Genomic DNA, 20,980 nt, shown 5'->3' with positions numbered 1-20,980 from the left:
ATTTCAAAGTGATTCTATCCCTTCTTCTGTAAGTAATACTCAAATACCTTTTTCCTTTTGGTTGTATGAGTTGTTTCTCTTTTTGTTACTGTATCCTTTTCTTCCTCTGTAAGGAAATGCTATGCTTGTAAGTGGCAGTTTGTAACCCAGTAATTAATTAATTGCTTTAGCAGTTTGCTTTTTCCTCAAGATCAGATGAATAGAACTGATATGTAAACCATCATTAAAACTCACTTTTTCTACTCTGTTTTTATTTTTAGGAATGTTGTCTCTGCAATTTGAGAGGGGGTGCATTAAAGCAGACTACTGACAAAAAGTAAGTAATATGTTCTTCAGGACTGTATGTGCTTATTTTAAACTTTATTTCCAGTCTATTTCCAGGTGCAAAGCATTTGCAACATGAGTTATTTGACAGTATCTCTTTAAGCTAAATCTTATTTCTGTTGAAATGTGTCACTGGCATTTTGTTAAATAGTTAGATAGTAAAATGTACATTTGTTTTAGTATTTGCAAACTCTTGCTCGTTCCAAATCTGCTGGCCTTCTTGCAAAAAAAGTAGATGAGAGAGCTCATTTAACATTGTTTGCATGTCTTATCAAACAGCAAAGTGTATTTTCTTTGCTTCTGAAAATTACAATACAATACTTTTGAACTTCTAAACCCAGTATTTTCAAAGAATTATTTTTAATCAGGTTGAAATGATTTTCAATTCTGACATTTGGTTTTTTTTTTCAAACGCACTTCTATCACACACTGTCAAAAATAGTTTTGTTGCTGACATACTATTACTGTATCTGGCTAATAGAAACTATAGCAAATAACCCTTGCTAAAGTGGAAAATGTCGCAGCTTAATGTTTTTTCAAGCCCTATAGTAGAATAGTCTTACATGCATTTTGAATAATTTCATAATTAATTAGCTCATCTTAGTAACTTAGCAATATTGTGTAGACATCTTTCTTTCATGCTTTGGAATGCAGTGGTAAGACATGATCTAGGTATGGCATTGTTTTTCACTTACCAGGAAAAGGAGGTGGAAAGAATTTATTTATCAGTGGTTTGCAGTTGATTTGATGACTCTTGTCCAGTTAGGAGAAAGTTTTTTAACTCAGGCCATATCTTACCTTCAGAAAATATTATTATTGTAGCTATTTTAATGGAGATTTTTGCCAGTGCATTAAAATTCTCAGCTGATTTTTAGTTCTGCTTTAAATTCCCTTTAATTTGTTCCTTGCTTTACTTGATAAATACAAAAAGAATTACAAAAATATTATCTCAGTAGAATTTATTATGCCCTTTTGATATTTGCTGCTGGTAGCTTTCATGTTGCATCTTTAAAAATATGTATATGTTTCTTTGCATATCAATATAAATTTTTTTGAAATGTCTCATAAGATATATTATGAGGAAAATGCACAAAGGTTTGCATAAAATCATTTTTCTTGTGTAATTATATATAAGGTTTTTGGGTTTACATTCTGTTACTCTGTAGGTTAGTTTCATGGATTTGTGAAATGGGATTTCTGCAATACCAGTTGAAGTCTTGTTTTTACTGTTTCTGTAACACCTTATAGTTGTTACACATTGTGGAGTTTTTAATCTGTCTTTCAGCATTAGCTATCATTTCAAAATTTTGAGTTTTCAAAAAAGTGTATTGCAATTTAACCTTTTATCTCCAACAGCTGTAAAATCTAACATGTGCATTCTCCTTTGCTCCTTCTTTACTCTCTACATACTAATTAGAGATACAGGAAGAGCATGTCATACTTCTAAAAGCTAATGGATCAGACTGGTATGTGTGCATGCAGTAAGCAGTTTGCCGTATAGGAAGGCTGAGATTCCTTCTTTTCAGCAGAACACAGGAATTGTTTTGAGTCTGTTAGGTTGAGAGATGTCAGAGATAAATGTTTAATTGAAGGTTGATTGAAGAGGCGTTTTATTTATAGCCTTTCTGTCTCATAAAGCTTAGATGGTAAGACAATATGGTTTAGCAGGTGGACAATGAGAAGAAAACAGCTATTATTAAAAATATTTTTAAAAGTCTCAACTTCATGTAAGTAAAACATGAAGAAACTGTCACCATAATAAAAGGATGATTCTGCAAGATTTATCTGTTTCTATATGGGCTGAACTGTATAACTTGCTAATTGGTATGTCATCTTTATGTACAGGTCTTATTTCACACTTTGACCAATACAACTTTAAAATCACATGACAGGAGTTTGTTTGGTCCCTGTGTGTCATATTATACTTTTGCAGATGTTGTTGTCAAAGATGACTTATTGAAATATTCCTGCTCTAGTGCAAGAAAGAGAAATTTTTTTTTGTTTTCTGCATCACTCTCCATCTCCTTCAGCTTCAGCCCACATTCCTGTTAATCTACTAAGATGGTCGTGTAATGTGTGTTTCTTCAAAATGTACATGAAGCAGAGTGAGGCAAGCATTCAGAGCTTACAGAAACAGAGCAAGTGGGGTAATGAAAACAGACATACAGTAAATGACAGGGAATAAGGCAAATAGGAGTAAAAAAATTAAAATGTTTTCCTTTACTCAGGAAATAACTGACTTCTTGTCTAGCCCAAAAAGATTTTAGAAGTAACTTCTTGTCTACCCCAAAAAGATTCTAGAAGTAGCCTCAGAAGGCTGCTCTTTGATGATAAAAGTGCTGTTAGCTTCTCTTGTGCTTCATGAAATACACAGTTTCAATATGAATTTCAGGCTTTTTAAAGTTCCTTTTAGCTTTCTTATTTTGAGATTCATGTATCGGGAGGATTTGGAGTGCTTTCTGATTCTTATAGGAAGCATGTGGTATCATCTAACAAACCTCGGACATTTCATTGAGGTCTTGAATGTAACACTGGTCCTAGGTGCTTGCAGGTGCTTCTGCTACCAAAGGAGATCCAGTTCATGTTGGGCATTGCACTGGTGGCTTGCTCACTTTGCTGCCTTTGTGTCTGTAGACAGAAGGCCTTGATAACTTTTGCATTTCCTTTTGCATTTTGATAGATACATGATTGATTGTAATCACGTTTGTTGTGTAAGAATAGTTTCTCAAGTCTGAGTAGTGTTAGTAATGACTAATAAATGCTGTAGATGATAAATTACAAATAAACTAAATAGTGTGGTGTTTACATATGTACCTGAATGGCGCACCTGCAAAAACTTCTTACTTAAATGAAAAGTAAAATATGCTTAAAAATTGTTGCAATAAAATCTCAGTCTGAAAGTTTATTGACACAAAGTGCTAGTGTTGCAAGGTTTGTTAAAATGTGTTAATGAAGCTTAGGAAAGCCTAATAAGGAAGTAACCACAGGTGGGTATGTTCAAGAAAACATACCCATCTGTGGTTACCAAACCAAACCAAAAGCAAAAGCCAAATACGCAGCAAGCAACAGCTTCAGTACTTGTATTTCTATGAGTTTTTTTGGTGGTATTTTTGACTTGCCACTTTTCACAGGTGGGCACATGTAATATGTGCAATTGCCATCCCAGAAGTCAGATTTGGTAATGTCACAGAGCGTGCTCCGATAGACACTAGTAGAATACCCTTGCAACGATTAAAATTGGTGAGTAGTATATTAATATATCCTCCATATATGCGTTACTATTAAGGTGTTCCAGTATTTGAATGTATTAAAAATCTGAATTGTGATGGTTATTGCCAGGTAAAGAGCAATAAGCTATGTTTAAGGTAAGAAATGAATAACAAGGGTTTTACTGACATGGGCCTTTTGAAACATAGTGACAGTTCATTAACAGTGGTAACAGTCTTTGGTGTTCTATTAAATGTAGTTCAAACCTGTTCTTGCCCAGGAGAAGAGTAACAAACTTACCAGTATCAACTGTGAAAGTTTCATTTTTTGGTGTTGTATTGGTGATGAAACCTAAAAGGCAGGGAATAAAACACAGTACATATTTGTGAGGTCTTTTTATTATTGATTTTTACCTTGACTATTTATAAAGGTGAAAGGATGCATGGTCTCTTTGTTACATGATATCTCTGCCATCAGGGTATTGAAAAATATGCATACACTAAATCACACATTAAACAGTGTCATTCAAGAACATTGATATACTCTAGAACAGGATATGCACAAGTGCAAAATGTGGTTTTTTTGCTATGTTATACAGTAATTACTTAATCTGTCAATGTATGCATGACAGTAATGTTGTCAGATAGAAAGTGGTTAGTGGCCCATTCAAATTCTTAGAGGAAGTGTAAATTTTCTGGATCATCCCACACTGTTTCCAATGTGATTCTTGGTCTACCTTATCTTATACTCACTTATTTTGAACTGTTAATATTTTCACTCTATACTTTAATTCCCTTTTATTCCATTTTTTTTTTTTTTTGGTTTTTGTAGCTGTATGTTTAAATGTGGAAATGCAGCTTGGAGTGCTTTAAAATTGATAGCCTGTCCTTAAAGTGGCAATCTGTTTCGAATTTTTGTTCAGAATTTAAAAAAAAATTGGTTTTCACATGTCCTTTCAAAAATAATTTAAAAAACGTATGTAAAGAGTATATATATATAAAACATAAAAACATAAGGCAGCTTGAAAATTCCTAATTCAATGGTTGAAAACACAGAAATCATGGAAACATTGTTGGAAACAACCTCCAAGATCATCAAGTCCAACCTTTGACTGAATAACACAAAGACCACTGGGCACACCTCATCTCAATCTGCCATATCTGACCATTTCTAGGGATGGTGACATCATCCAGCTTTCCTGGGGAGTTTCGTATTTCCTGTTCCAAAGCTTAACCAGCCTTTCAGTAAAGAAATTTCTCCTACTATTGAACCTAACCTCCTCTGGGACAGTTTGAGGACATTATGTCTTGTCCTACTGTTTTTTACTTGGCAGAAGAGGCAACCACACCCTCATTTCAGGCAGTTGTAGAGAGTGGTAAGGTTCCTCCTTAGCCCTCTTTTCTCAGCTCTCAGCCACTCCTTGCAGGACTTGTACTCCAGGCCCTTCCTTAGATTTGCTGCACTTCTCTGGACATACTTGAACACCTCAATATCCTTCTTGGATCACAAGTTTCAAAGTGCAGTCTCACTAGTGCCAAGTACAGGGGGACAATCCCTGCCCTGCTCCTGCTGTCACAGGCCAGGATTGCTAGCACAGGCCAGGATGCCTCTGGCCTTCTTGGCCACTTGGTCAGGTCATGGGCAGGACCCAGCACTGGGCCTTGTTGAGCCTCACACCACTGACCTGGGCCCATGATCCAGCCTGCTCAGATCCCTCTGCAGAGCCTTCCTGCCCTCCAGCAGATCAGCACTCCCACCCAGCTTGGTGTCATCTGCAAACTGGCTGAGGGTGCACTTGATCCCCTTGGCCAGGTCATAAAGATATTAAAGAGACCCTGATTCTTGGGGAACAACACTTGTGACTGGCCACCAACTGGATTTAAATTCATTCATTCATCAGATGTTGAAATGTATTCTGTAGACTGTCCATGACTTACACGCTGAAAAACTAACAGGAGACTTTTGGAAAAGGCTTGAATTAATTTGGAGCCAGTGTTCCTGAAATTACGTGACTTAAAAACCTACATTTTTTCTGCTGAATATGAAGAAATTATGTTAGTCAGTTATGAACTGTTGAGTAATTTTGGATAGAATATTGCTTTTAGTCTTTAATACTTTTTCAGTTCTTGATGCTTTTTTCAACATAAAATGACTTTGAACCATTTGTATTGTGTACAGCTGTATATAAGCCTATGGTGTCCTGCAAATATATAAAAGTTTAGAAATAGAGTACTTGCCTTCCTTAACACTGTTTTTTAAAGAAAAAGAATTTGTATATTTGTGTGGAATGAATGTTGTCAAGAAGGAATTCGACTGAATGCAGTAGAAATGAGAGGCAGGGTACTTTATAACAGTCATTAATGTAGTAGTGCTGCAGGTAGAAGACCGCCTTTCTGTGAGGGAAGGAAGCACCAGAATCCTCATGGTTGCCTCATTATATCTTATTATTCCAAGATTTAATTTCTGACATTAAATTTATTATGAAATAATTAAATTTGTATTAATTTAAGGGGAGTATACAGGTCAGCCATTTCAAAAGGCTCTGTAATGATGTAATGCCAATGGACCAATAAAATGTTGCTTCTTGGGTAAAGGAGCAGAAAAAAAAATCTGCCCTAAAATCACTAGCAGGCTTTCTGCTTTTAGATTTTGATTTTGTTGCAAGTAAATTACTGCATCTGATGATTCTACTCTGCTCTGTTTCAGAGTAAATACCCTAGCTAAACTATGTTTCCTGATTGACATGATATGATATGATGTTATTCTGTATTTTAAAAATAAAAACAAATAGGTGTGTGTATGCCTGTATGTATACATATACATATACACTATAGAATTGCATGGATACTTTTATTTTCTCTAAAACACAGTATATCAAATACCTCTTGTAACATAGTTCTTTTGTTTCCTGAAACATGGGGTTCCTACTTCTCCAAAGAGTTTGCTGCCAATAGTCCTCTGTGTATATTCTAGCCTTGTGTATATTTGCCACATTATTCTCAATTCAAGTGTGATCTTTAAGTTAGTCTTCACTTCCTGACTGCTGATGCTACAGAATAAGAAGCTCTCATACCCACTGGCGTTGTATATATTTCCTCAGGGGAATCCCAATGATTATATGCAAATGTATTCTTTCTCTAAAAATTCCTGCCTCTTCTTTCCTCCAGTCAACCCCACTGCATCCTTACCTTTCATTCTGTTTCATTACCATTTGCTCTATACCTGAGAGTAGACAATTGATACCACCTGTCTAGCTGTTAATTTCTGTAAAAGAATAGTGAGTTTTTCACTCCTGGGAATATGCGAGCAATTGATGCAGGTCAGTTTTGTCTTTTGAAATTGTAGGGACTGTCAGTGCTGCTCTTCAGCAGCTAATTCCAGCTTCACAGCTATCCTGTTTGATAGATTAAGGACCCCTTTCTTCATCTCTCTCCACCATTCAAGCCAGAGAGCTACCAGAGCAAAAGCAAGCTTAGTACATAATACCTTGACCTTGAACCTTCATAAGCAGTAATTTAATAATTTAAAATAATTTTAAAAATTAATTTGGGTCTATTTTTATAATCCATTTTGTGATAAAGCATGAGGTATGTAATAAATAAATGTGGTCTTCCCTACTGTGCCACCTCTCCTTTACAAAATTTAGGATTTTTTTTTTTTAATGAGCAAAACATAATGGAAAAAAAATGTAAAGGAATAGATTAAGTACTAGCATGCAGCCATACCAAAATTAGATATTACACTGTAGGAGCAAATGGTTCTAGTTTTTTGAAACATTTCCTATCCTTGTCCTCCCTGTTCCTCCTCCCTAAAGTAGTAAGAAGTAGCAAGAAACCCAAATAAGCAGAATATCTACTATTTTCAGAGATCTATAGAGGAGAACCTGACATTTTCTTTAATGTAACATCTACAAAGGAACAGCAAAGGAAGTAAAAAGCCAATTTTAAAATTTTAATACAAATTAAAAAACATCTGTGTAAACATGAACATATTGGTAGGCTTTTTTTTATTGCTTAGCTAGTAGATGTAGAGATTGCAGTTAAATTGAATTCGCTAGAGGTTTTGGGTTGAAATCAGTGTTTCCTGTCAGTCTTTCCACTATTAAATGTTCAAGATATACTAATTTCTTCAAGAGTAAAACTCAGTATTTGTATCATACTAATAGTAGTTTATAGCTTTACAATTGTTTTCTTCAACTGTTTCACATTGGCAAGTTACTGGGTTGTTATAGCATGCCAATGTTTTCATATTTCTCTAGCTTTTCAGTAGGTTATGTGTCATGTACTATCACTGCTGAAAACTTACATGACTGAAATTTTCATTAAACATTGCATCTTTTGAAAATTTTTCTGAATGCAAGTAGACAAAATGAATAGAATATTTAGCTGGGTTTTTTTTCATAGGGGAAGAAAAGAATGTGAGACACTTGGGTGAAATCACTTCTATTTTAGGGGTATAAAACCCATGATATTGTTGGACTTCAGTTGACTTCTCATGTGAAAGCAAAAGACCTCCTAGGCAACCTCAGTGTTGCATGCCACAAAGATGCTATAACCTGTAGTTTCTCTACATTATGTCTGTGATTATGCATTTTCTCTTTTTTTTTTTTTTTTTATCCCCCAAATATATTTGAATGGAGAAATGAGATTATCCTGGTCTCCTTTTGTCAGAGTCAGGCTATCTTTCTTCATTTTATGATGTTCATATCCATCAGGCACTTTGAATTCAAATAGACACATGGAATGACAATTTGTCATTACCAAGCTAGGAAATAAATAAGTTGAATATGGACATTTAAGTACAGGTTCTACAAAGAAATGGCTGAAGGCATATACCATACCATATCACACATTATAAACCAATATTTTGCATAAACTACAGTATTCTAGCTGTTTTGTGGACACATAGTTCAGCTGGTTTTCTCTTCCAATGGTGTCCAAGTTTAATATCAGACATGAGCTAGTGTGAAAACAGGAAATACAAATGCTAACTTAAATATCCTAATCACAGTGAAAATATTAGGAGCAGATAAAAGAGAGGCAAAGGTACTGAGAAGTGATGGGATGAAGGTACTGAGAAGTGATGGGATGCAGGGGCACCACTTGAAATTTGTGTAAATGTAAAGGCAGAGTTGTAGCTAATGACAAGTTGGAGGAAGTATGTAATTTGTAGAATTCATGCTGTGAATGAGTGTGGTGTCAGCTTCCATCCCAATGCTGTTAAACAGCATCAAACGGTTTACCCAAAGCAGACCAAGCTTAGGCTTTCAGCTAAATTTTTATTTAATTTATTTTTGCCTTGTTCCATTTGTCTTTAGTCTCCAGGAGAAGCTTGGTGTGTGCTTACACTTTTAAAATTCCATTTTTCCTTGACTATTTATGTGTATGGGGCTTTGGGTCATAGGAAACAAACTGTATTTCTTTGTGCATCAAAGTCAATGATAAAATTCAGTTTTACTTTGGGAAGAGAAATGCTTTTCCCCAAGTACCTAGATAGTCTCTGTTTTCAAAAGAGTGTTAATTACTCAGCTCTAATTATAAATATGAATTATAGCTGGATAAAAAAATCTCTGGAGATAAAAAATTCAGACTGACCTCTCAAATATCAAATCAGCCTTTGAAAGAAAGTGCTCTCTTGTCTGTTTTTCTATTTTAATAAAAGATTGGACTTAAAACTAGAATTAAATAAAAGCCCTTGCATTAGTATATGGCCAAGGAATTCAAGCCAACAGGAATATTGAGCCTAGTGTTATTCAGCCTTGCCAGGCATGTGACTTATAATGAATGTAGACCTTGTAAATGAGACTGTTTAAATGTTTCATCAATTACAACAGAAATACCTAAATAGATTCATTAGCATCTCTTCCTACACCTATGTATTTTGAGATGTCAGCTCTAAAATAATTATTTCAACAGAATATATATCAACTTCATAGTGAAATACCTTATCTCTTTTGGTATTTTTTATGTTCTAAAATGCTTGGATATTGGATTGACTTTGTCTTTATAGGCAATTGCTGCAATGCTGTACTGAAACGTGCACATGCAATGCCTTTGTTTCTCTATCTTTAGAGTTTTCTATTATTTTTATACTTGAAATACTATTTCTCCAACAAAATAGAGGTAGAAAATGAGTTTTGGAATAGCTGAAGTTGCCCTGAAGCTTTTGATGACCTCAGATTTGTATTTGACAAGTGAACCGAGTATAACCACAAGTGTACTCTGACTGAAGAACATTATTTTGAAAAGAAATCTAGTGTGAGGATGACTGATCTACAAACCTTACAGAATCTGGCTGAAACCATAAAGATTTTTTAGAAGGCTGTACACTTTAAAATTTGCACCTGAAGGCAAATAATAGTGAGCTTGAAAGCTGAAAATTATAGTATTGAAAGGTACATCAATTCTAAAAATATAGAGATTTCTCTGTGGTATGGCACTGAAGAATGGATTCAAAGCAAAAAATTTGTATGAGCTTTTAAAAGAATGGGCACATATTCTCCTGTGTGTCATTCTGTTTTAATGATTAAAAAGGATTAAAGACATTTTAGGACAGTGCTCATCTAATCTGTTCTAATTTGTAATGAAATTCATTTGTTAAACTACAGTGGGCTAGTAGAGCTATTGCAGCTGTGTTTGTGGAAAAGTAGAGAAGCACTTGCAATGATGCATATCAGTGTTGCTATGCTTTTCTGGTAATACAAAGAAGTATTGATTACTTCTCAGTGTTTCCAAAAATATTGCTGGAAGGGCCATTGAGTAGAATCGTTATGCCATAGATGCAATCACGTATTAACTAGATCATTGCACACATTCACAGGCAGTGGGACCAAAATAGACAGAAATCTTGTGCCAGATTTTAAGATATTTCCAAATTGCTTCATAACGGTTTATGAAATAGCTTTTAGTAATATTCTTGACTTCAAAAAGTGTTAAACTAAAAATAATGCAATAGTTGCTTACTGCAATATATAATTTATTAAAAATGTAGTGACTCATTGCTATCATGTACAAAATAGAATTTACTATATATGATTTAGTCACAGTGTTCATTGGATTTTTAATAAGGATATTAGAAGAATATAGTTTGCTGGCTGTATAATACTTACTGTCAGAATAATGTGCAGATCCTATTGCAAACTGTCAAGTTTGTATCTTGCAGTGGTATGGTACTTTATCAAGTCTTATGAAAGATACGGCAAATGTTAGAAATGCATTACTATAAATAATGTCTGAAGACATGAGCAGAAAGAGGCATAAACATGTCTGCTGTTAAAAATATAGTAACTGTCAAGGATTAAATGTGTCCAGTATATGCAGAAATTAGAAATCTGGAGAAAGAAAACTGGCACCATGTTTATATCTGTAAGAAAAGAATTTACAGACACCAGAATCCAGGAAGATTTATCTCTGATTATTATATGCACAAGTTATGTGCATGGGTTTTTTTGGTATAGTGATTGAATATATGTCATGGTTTAAATGCAAATTAAAACCTCAAAATTCTTCCGTAATTTTGTATCACATCTTTGTTCAGGCTAGGGACAATCCTAAATATCAATACAAGCTGATAGATGAATAGCTTGACAGCAGCCCTGCAGAGAATGACTTGGGAGTACAGGGGATAAAGCTAGACACAAGCTGTCAACGTGCACTTACAACCCAAAAAGCCAACAAGCCAAGTGCATCCTAGGCTGAATGAAACGCAGCATGTCAGCAAGTCAAGACAGGGGCCTTTGTCCGTCTACTCCGCTTTTCTGAGAGTATTCCCCGCTGGAATAGTTCATCCAGTTCTGGGGTTTCCCAACACAAGAAAAAATAATGGACCTGTTAAAATGGGTCCAAGACAAAAATGATCAAAGGACTGGAGCACCTCTTCTATGAAGGCAGGCTGAGAAGGCTGAAGCTTTTCAGCCGGGAGAAGAGAATGCTCTGGTGAAAACTTACTGAGGCTTTTTAATACTTAAAAGGAACTTCTAAGAAAGACAGGGAAAGATTTTTTTTACCAAGACGTGCAGTGACAGGACCACCAGCAAGTGTTTTATACTAAAAAAGGTAGATATAGATGGGATACAAGGAAGACCTTTTTTATTACACTAAAAGTTATACTACTTTATATAATGATATAATGCTGGAGCAGGCTGCCCACAGAACTATGGGTGCCTCATCATTGGAAGTGTTAAAGATCAGGTTGTATGGGGCTTTGAGCAAACTGGTCGAGTGGCAATGGAGCTGCAACTAGATGATTTTTAAAGATTCTCTCCAACCCAAACTGTTTAAAGATGGATATGAAACAGTGGGGACTTCCAAGGAATTAAAAAAAACAGTGTGAGGAACTGTATGGTTTTTAAAAATGTGTAGTCAGTAGCACAGCAAAATTTATTCAAATCTGCTTTAAACTTGCATATAATAAAAAAGTAAATTTCTAAAAGATGAATAATACAACTTAATGGTATCATAAACCCAACTGGCAATAATTGCAGTGATGCTCCAGTTAAAATCCCCTTAGCCCAGTTACAAAGGTGATACAAGATTATGGAAAAATATTTTCTGTTATAAATAAACATTTTAAAAAGGGTGTAATATTCCCTTTCCCCCAGTCAGTGGGCACTTTCCCTGATTGCCGTGACTTTTCAGATATGATGGAGAGTGGCTTGGCAACTACATCAGCCAATTTCATTAGGACACTGGGATGCATCTCAGTCCTATGGACTTGTTCAGGTTCCCCCGGTGGTCTTGAACCTCATCTGCTGGTTCACTGGGAATGACTTCAATTCCCCAGTTCCTGTCTTGAGATTCAGGAATTTCAGAGATGTGGGAAGAGTGATTACTAATGAACACTGAGGCAAACAAAATTATTGAGTACTTCACATTTTCTTTTCTCTTCCATTTCTCTCCAATATGCCTGTAGAAGCCATTTTTACTATTCTTTGTATCCCTTGCCAAATTCAGCTCCAGCTATACCGTAGCTTTTCTAATCCTGGCCCTCCACAACCAGACAGCACTTCTCTTTTCTTCCCAGGATGCCTGTCCTTGATTCCATGTCCAGTGCTTTTCCTTCTTGTATTTCAGTTTGTCCAGGAAGTCTTTACTGAGCTATGCTGGTCTCCTGCCTTCCCTGCCTGAATGCTCAGTGGTGGAAATGGAGAGATCTCGGGCTCTAAGAAAGATGTCCTTAAAGATCTGACAGTTCTGTTCTGCTCCCTTTTCCCTAAGTGCAGTTTTCCAGAGCGTCCCATCCCATTGTTTCACTTCCTAAAATAACTAAAAGTTCAGGCGTCTAAAGTTCAGAGTAGTGACTTTAACCTTTCTTTGGCCCAAAATCCCCAAGATCATGAATTCCACCAGGGCATGACCACTTGAGCCACTGATCCTGACCTCTCCAGTTAGTTAATCTGTGTCAGTAAGTAGCAGGTGCAGTAGCACTTCTCTGTCACCTGGGGTAAGAAATTATCCTTGATGCTGTCCAGGAGTCTCCTGAACTGCTTGCATCTTGCCGAGCTGCTTTTCCAGCAGATGTCAGGGACTGTCCTGACAAGTCCCTGCAGCTGGATCAGAACCTGCCAGAATGATGCTTCATGCAGGTGAAGTAGGAAAGTTTTGTCACCAGGGTTTCCCTCAATTGAGTGATGGGTAATAAACACAAACCATGAGATTTTATTTATTGGCTTGGCTTCTGATTTTCAACCACAAGCTCTTGATCTGTTCATCACTGTTTTTCAAAGATGAGTTTGTGCAATCAAGTCCAAAAAGAGGGAAAATTGCCTGCCCGCCCCCCCCCCCCCCCCCGCCCCGTTCCTTGCCTGTCCCTTCTGAACAGTTTGTAGTTGTTAATTGGAATGCTCCAGTCATGTGATTTGTCTCACCAAATTTCAGCATTTGTGATTAGATCATAGCTTTCCATTTGCACAGTCACTTCTAGCTCCTTCTGCTTGTTACTTACGCTGCATGCCATTTCATAGATCTGACGTATTTTAAGGATAGAATTATGAGTAATTGATAAATTAATTACTTGGACATAATTGGAAATAGTTCAAAACTCGGTTCAGTGAGAATTTTTAGCTTTCAGCAGTTAAATTGGATTTTTAGTACTTTAAACTAATTTTTCTCCTGTTGTTTCCCTCACTTAAAGTTCTCTGCCATGAGGCATTTGTGTGGCGATCCTTGACACATTACTGTGAGACCTGTTCCTTGAAGGGTGAAAGGTCCAGTTCAGGTTAAAAGCTTGAGAACTTGTCTTCATGAACAGATCCTGGTTTTTCTTTAGGAAGCTGGCTGCTATTTGAAGTAATATTTGTAAGGAGATGCTGAAGAAAGTAGTAAGTTGATTTGCACAGCAAATTCTAGGGATTTAAAGTAACTCAAGTTAATGTTCATTTTAAAAAGAAAAAAAAAAGATAGCTGAGCTGCTGCCTGGGGTTACTTTTTTTTCCATTAGCTGAAGTAGCTCTCTGTGAGCTTTCTCTATATGCAATTTCCAAGAAAAAGGATAAGGTATCAATTTTAGATAAAGTTTCATTGGTGGAAAAATGGCACGGTCTTTTAGAGACTAGTGATTTGTCCTGCCTTTTTTCCTGTGCAGCTTTTTAAACATTTAATTTATTTTGTGCTACTGTTTTGTTTGGGAACCCTCTGTTACCAGGAGAAGGTATGGTCTCTTAGATAGCTGCCCTAGCTTTCACTAGAGTTGAGTCTCTTAAATGCCCTGAATGACAGACAACACCATTTTGTTTCTGGAGAAGTGGCTTATTTTTCCTGTACACGTAGTGATGTGAGATCATTTGCTAGGCACATCCAATATGTTTAACCGTGTGGTCTTCAGGAATAGCTGTGTGTTGTTTTCATTACCAGCAAGCATTACATCTGTCTTGTCAGCTCTGAACTTAAGCAGCTTACTTATTCCTTGCACCTTATCACAGCAGGGCACTTGGCAAGCTGAGAGACTACACTGTCCAAGTCTGACAAATATAAATCTTAAAGCAATGTCAACATCATAAGGATGGCACTGCAGCCTACATCATCTTCCAATTTGTCCAGTAGCCTATATTTTACAGAGTGACACTATGACAGAAAATTCTCTTGGTGGAGAGTCAGTGTTACTGTCTGCTTTTTCAGCAGAGAAGGAAGGGACTGTGTGAGAAGGTTTCATAACAAAATCATACATAGATTGTCACAGAGCTCATAAAATGAGTAATGAATATGTTAACTTCATAGTTCAGAAAATTTAATTTTATGAAACTGGGCAGATATAAGGGCATATGAACACAAGTGGAGGCTGCAGAAAATATCCTGTATTTGAAAGTTATATATTCTTCTGCTTTTTTCACATCAGAGCAATAGTAGGAGACATGTTCTGGAGTAAGTTTACATCAGCTTGACTATAAATAAAGAAGCCATTGCAAATACAAACTTGTTTTTGAAGAACTTCTTATACTGAGGAAGCAATAATATATAGGAACCTTAGTCTTTAGCCTGGTGTCTCAAGTTTGTAATCTCCTTAATAGGAAAGTATCCATCTACTTATCTTTCAGTGTTAAGACAACATATTCTCCATAGAAATGATGGCTGGAGAGAGAGAGCAGAACATGCAGCAGAAAAATTCATGTTACCTGATACTGTATGATATTCAGCTAGCCATCCGGTCTATAGCTTTTTGGTTTTCTTCTACAGTATTAAAAATAAATTCCTTGATGATAGAGGAATTGCAGTCTTGTAGTAGGCTAGCACTTACATGATTTTGGAAAAATTCCAGATCTGTGACTAAGAAGGCTTGACTCATATCACAGATGTCCTTTTGGTTTGTGAGCATTTTGCTTTTTGACCATCATGGAAGAGTATTTCTGCCCTTGTGAGAGGCGTTTGCTTTTTATAACTGATACCTGCTGGCTGCATAATTTTGCTGCCGTAACACAGTTTGCAGTGTAGACTCAGCATATTCAGAACTGCTTATAATGCCTGGGCACTTTCCAGTTCATCATAGTTTCAAGATACCCCATCTATCTGAACAATACTGTGGTCACTATGAAAGTTGCCTTTGAGATAACTGTCATGTCTCTTTTTCCCTTAGGAGTTTTCTATTTGCAGTAATCCCATCTAGTTCTTTAACTAGTCATGGTAAAAATTATCTCATTATAGCAAGTAGAAATCGGATAGCTTTTAAATAGAAATTGAGAATTTGCAGCTCTCTCCTGGATGTGATTTGTTAGGTAAGTGGAAAATGTAGGAGATGAAGGTTTGCTGAATGCATCTGCTATTCCTTCCAGAATCACAGAATTATTTAGGTTAAAAAAGACCTCTGTGATAATTGAGTCCAACCCTTGACCAAACACTGCCTTGTCAACCAGACCATGGCACTGAGTGCCACATCCAGTGTTTCCTTAAACACTCCAGGGATTGTAACTCCACCACTTCCCTGGGTTGTATGTTCCAATGTTTAACAATCATTCAACCATTACCATGAAAGAATTTATCTTGTTCAACCTGAACCTCCCCTGAAGCAGCTTGAGGCTGTGTCATCTTGTGTTTCTAGTTACAAGGGAGAAAAGGCTGACCTCACTTCACTATGACCTTCTTTCAAGGAGTTGTAGAGAGTGATAAGGTCTCCCCTCCTTTTCTCCCATCTTGGCTCCCTCAGCCACTCTTCATAGGACTTACTCTTCAGATACTTCACCGGCTTTGTTCTGGACTTGCTCTAGCTTCTCAATGTCTTTAATGAAGTGATATGTTTCCTAATACAGTTTAGTTTTTTTGGTGCTGTGTTTCAGTCTGTTTGGGTAATTTCCTTGTTGATATAACTGAGTAATTGTTACTAACGTACAAGCAGGTGTCAGAGGAATACTTGCTGTTGAAACATTTGTATAATTCAGAACTTTGTGCTGTCCTAGACAGCTTTTTGTAAATTACAAACATTTGTTCCAGTATTTCCATATATGTGACTCAGCCCTTTTTTATCATGATTTTCAAAATAAGTGGAACAAAATGACAGCATAGAGATCACAAGAGCAGGTAAGCAACATAGACATAAGGGATTTATACTAAATGTTTATCCCTTCCTATCAGATTACTTAAAAAGAGGAAAATTAAGATCAAAATCCTTGTCAATCTGAGCATGGTGAAATGGTTAGTAAGTAGTCAGTGGGATGGGATTATGGATGAGACTTGGTAGACTTTCAGTATATCTGATCTGTATGAAAGGAGAGTTGATGTTGCAAACTGATTTTCTTTTTGTTTTAGATCAGAAGGCAGGGATTGACCTATCAGTCAATGTAGAACCTTGAACTGTAGAACGCTTTATAAGGAAAGCAGCCAATGGCAAAATATTTTTCACCTTAGTGAGTATTGTTTGAGAGAAAAGAGAAAACTTCAAAGTGCAAATGAACATTGCATCTAAGCTAAATGAAGAAGATGCATAATAAATATATTGAGAGGAATGAGTAGAGTCCATATTGTTCATTTGGGGTGGCCAGATTAATAATTTTTGAATGGTTTAGTTTCTAAATTTTTGTTTTCTTCAATGCAGCAAAATCTGAGCATAAAATAGCTGTACTAGAAATATTTATGTTATTAAATTATCATCATAATATTTTCAAGTATTACTTAGTTTTGTTAATATAATGAAATATGTGTTAATGAATATCATCTTGGTATGTGCAGTAAATTGGATTTTCCACTGTCACTATGAGAATAGTAGTAGAATTGTTAAAATGGGGATCTTCTTGGCTTGCTTATTTATCTAGCTGTAGGAAATTAAGACTTACAGAGCACTGTGTACTGATCACACCATAAAATCCTTCTTTGTTTTTTATCTCAATAACACTTTTCTTTATTTAATGCGTGTGATCACCCAATTAACTTAATTTAGGTATAGAAAATGCAGTTTTTGGATCCTAAATATTTTATTATGCATCATATATATATGATGCATAAAAATCATAGATGCTGAAAAAACATTAAAAAAACCACCCACTACTTTTGCTCTTCATTTTGTCACTGTGCTATTGTATAATGGTAACCCTCTATGGTGTATTACATACCCATTGCTTTGAAGGTTTCACGGGTTGGTAAATATTTGTGTAATGTAATGATAACCATTACATTCCAGGTGGCTCAAAGGTATTGCAAAGACCCTTTCCTTTCATATCAGTAAAATGATTTTGTATTAATCCTTGGCTAAATTTTTGTATTGCCTTTTGTTTGCATGTAGAGCTTTGCTGTAGATCTCCATTAATCACAGAGCCTCTCAAGTAGTTCTGAAATGATGTAAAGGATACCCACATACTACTTTATCTTTCCTCTGAGGGAAAAAAATTTTGAGTATGTTGTAGTAATCCTTCCCCTTCCCCTTCTCACCTTGTTTTTACCAACTCAGTCTTGGCAACAAGTTTTGATAGTACATTCTGTTCCTTGAGAGTGGAAAGTGGTTAAGGTAGTAGGTGACCCAAACTCTAGAGTGATTAAGCTGGTCCTATAAAAAACTGTCTTCTGTGCTAACAGGTTTATTGTGAAAATTTTCACTATGCACAGGCTTATGGATCTAAGCTTAGCTGACAGTGCTGACCCTTGGTCAAGGAAGTACTTGGGGCTGAAAAAGCTTAAACTTGTGCAGTTTTCCTTTAGGGATGTGTTTAAGGAGTAAGGAATGACCATAATATACTGTTAGAAATGTTTGAGAGCTTACCAACATCTCACCTGATGCCTTTTGATTTATGTTTTTACTGAAAATGGAAACATTTCTTAAGTGCCTGGGATTTTCTTTAGAGCTGTATAGAGGATTTTATGTTATGAAAAAGCATAATGCTTCATGGAAATATGGGATTTTTTTTAAAAGAAGGAGAAGTATTTAGTTCAAATTAAAACTTGACTTCACTTCTTTTTCAGGCTTTTAAAAAGATTGGAACATTTAGTTTAATTTTGGTTTCTTTTATTTGTGATTAGAAGGTTCATGTCTGTCATTTAGAAATTATCAAAATGACAGTTGTCGTAGGTGTCACATCTGACAATTTATTTTTTCTTACATTTCTATGTTACTGATTTCTGTTTCATAGGAACTTCTTGATATTATTTAGATTTTGTAGGTATACCTTCTCTTACAGATTTAAAATTTTCCTGCTTTCCTTAGGGTTTGATTAGAAGGTCAGATTACTTCACTACATAATCCTGAGAAGTGATATTGCTAAATACAGCAAAGTTTTATAGATCTACTGTGGATTTAACTATAAAGAAGAAACTCACAATGGTGATCAGAACAGTTTAATACAGTGAAATTTTAAGAATAAGAGTCTGAAGAATAAACTATGTTAATCAAAGTCTTTTCTAGATTAACCAGCAGTGTGAACATAAAAATAAGTTAATATTTTTAAAATCAGAGTAGCAGTATACAGTCTTTTCTGCTTTTATTACAGGTGCTGGTGCCGTGTTACAGGTGTAAACAGTAGGATTTATTTATTTTGTGGCAAGGTTTTAAATCACTGAATTTTCTATGCTGAAATTCCTTGGTAGATCTTTATTCTAAAATAATTAGGAAGATGAATATATAATTCTCCACAGTAGGTTACAGCTTGTAACTTAGGGAAGGTTGGGAATGCACCACTTAGAGCTTTTGGTGATTTATCTGACTTCTGTACTTAATTTATAATGAAATTGTTTCTTATCTAAACAGAAAGCTTTAAATTTTTCAAATACGTGCTAAATGGCAAATCTTAGGCAGTAAACTTGGAAGGGAAAGACTCTAGATAAACCATAGTGATAGTTTGTGGGTTTTAAGAAGTCTTAGTACAGCATTAGATAAACCAATTGCCAAACCAATTGCCAGAGCATAGAGACACCTACACAGATCTGGTGGCTCTCAGGAGAGATGCTTACAAGGTCTGGGCATTGCCAGAGGAATTGTGGCCACCTCCATATGTTTACAAAACAGCCTGGGGGGTGTGAGTTACCAGGGAATGGTGCAGAGTTACTGCAGAGGGATGCACAGTAATGGTGTTGACACCTTATCAGTTCAAGCCGTGAGTTGGTGATCATCATTCTCCCAGGAGGTGATCATCATCCTCCTAGCTCCTGGCAGAGACTGTGTCTTCTGCACTAACCAGAACTGTTGTGGCTACCCAGAGTAAGTTCCCAAGAAAACATGCAGCTGTTCAGATCTCATAGCAGAGAGATCTGCTCTGCATGAGCACAGCATGTGTTGTATTAAGAGTAATGCAGGTTCTTTTGTTGTGTTGAATTTGGCAGAAAATAAACTCCCTTGCATAATAGCTGTTCTCTGACGTCAGAGGGATTGGGAGCTGCTAGGGTTAGATATTAAGTAATGGCCAATTAAACACTAAGCAACAGAAATGGAGAGCCAAGTGGCACTGTGAATCTGGTTGGGTTCCATGAGAGCTACCATGATTATGGATTTATAAACAGCATGATACACTGTATGCCTGGTTGCGAACAATGAACTGTCGTGGCAGGACTTAGAAGTGTGGTCACGTTCAGTAACTCTCATGGCCAGGTGCAAAATCGTATTGTTTACTGAGCAGCAGAAATGCAGGTTTGACGGTGATATATACACTGGCTACAGAAGGACATGTGAATACCTCAAATATTAATAATAAAGCCAACAGCAAATACAGTACATTTTGAGATGAATATATATTGCTAAAAGTATGATAACAAACACAAGCTTGCTTTCTGAATTTTCTGAAGAAGCACTTGGTGTAGAGCTGATTATTCGAGTCTTACCCAATAAGCATCCCTGTGGGGGAGGAGATAGGTATAGCCTGTTTCTCATCCCAGAATACGAAGGTGAAATCTCCTGTCATCCATTTCCACTTACACTACACTTACAGTGGGTTTTTCTGAGGGAGAGGAGAGGATAAAATTACAGTTGTAATTTCATGTTAGGTGGAGTTTGACTGATTTTAGGCATTAGCACATCTGAGGGTGTGAAAAGTAGTATGTATTTCGGAGTTAGAGAAACACAGAAATACAGAATGAGTCAGGTTGGAAGGCACCCAGTGCTCAAGCAAGGTTACCCTACAGCACATTGCACAGGATTGCTCCAGATGGTCCAGCATTTAGCAATGGGCCTACTTTATCCTTTGTTTTCCTTTTGTAATTGATGTATTTGAAGAATCCACTTCGGTGGTCCTTGACATCCTTGTCCAGATTTAATTCCACATGGGCCTTTGTTTTTCCTGTCTCATTTCTACTTACTCTGACAACCTCTCTAAATTCTTTCCAAGTGACCTGACCCTGTCACCAGTTCCTGTGTATTTCCTGCTTACCGCTGGGTAATGAGAGAAGTTCTTTATTTATCCGTCAGGTCTTTTTTCCCCTTTCTTGTACATTTGGAATCATTGCTCTTGAACCTGGAGGAAGTGATCCTTGATTATCAACTAACTCTCTTCAGCCCCTTTGCTCTCAGGGTTGGTTCCTATGGAATTCTTCCCAGAAGATTCCTGCAG

At 36.3% G+C, this 20,980-nt stretch overlaps 1 protein-coding gene across 3 annotated transcripts in view; it reads left to right on the top strand.

The window, feature by feature from the left end:
- KDM4C (lysine demethylase 4C) overlaps window positions 1–20,980 on the top strand; it is a 251,603-nt gene that overhangs the window by 170,387 nt on the left and 60,236 nt on the right. For all 3 annotated transcript variants that reach the window (XM_071425053.1, XM_071425054.1, XM_071425055.1), the window contains 2 exons: window positions 261–316; window positions 3,456–3,564. In XM_071425053.1, coding sequence (XP_071281154.1) covers window positions 261–316; window positions 3,456–3,564 — 165 coding nt within the window. The remainder of the gene's footprint in view (window positions 1–260; window positions 317–3,455; window positions 3,565–20,980) is intronic.

Source organism: Agelaius tricolor, unplaced genomic scaffold (assembly GCF_023055355.1).
Source record: "Agelaius tricolor isolate 1412-34295 unplaced genomic scaffold, bAgeTri1.0.p SCAF_4, whole genome shotgun sequence".
NCBI lineage: Eukaryota > Metazoa > Chordata > Aves > Passeriformes > Icteridae > Agelaius > Agelaius tricolor.
The sequence above is the reverse complement of the archived record's forward strand: the minus strand, read 5'-3'. Positions and strand labels throughout refer to the sequence as shown.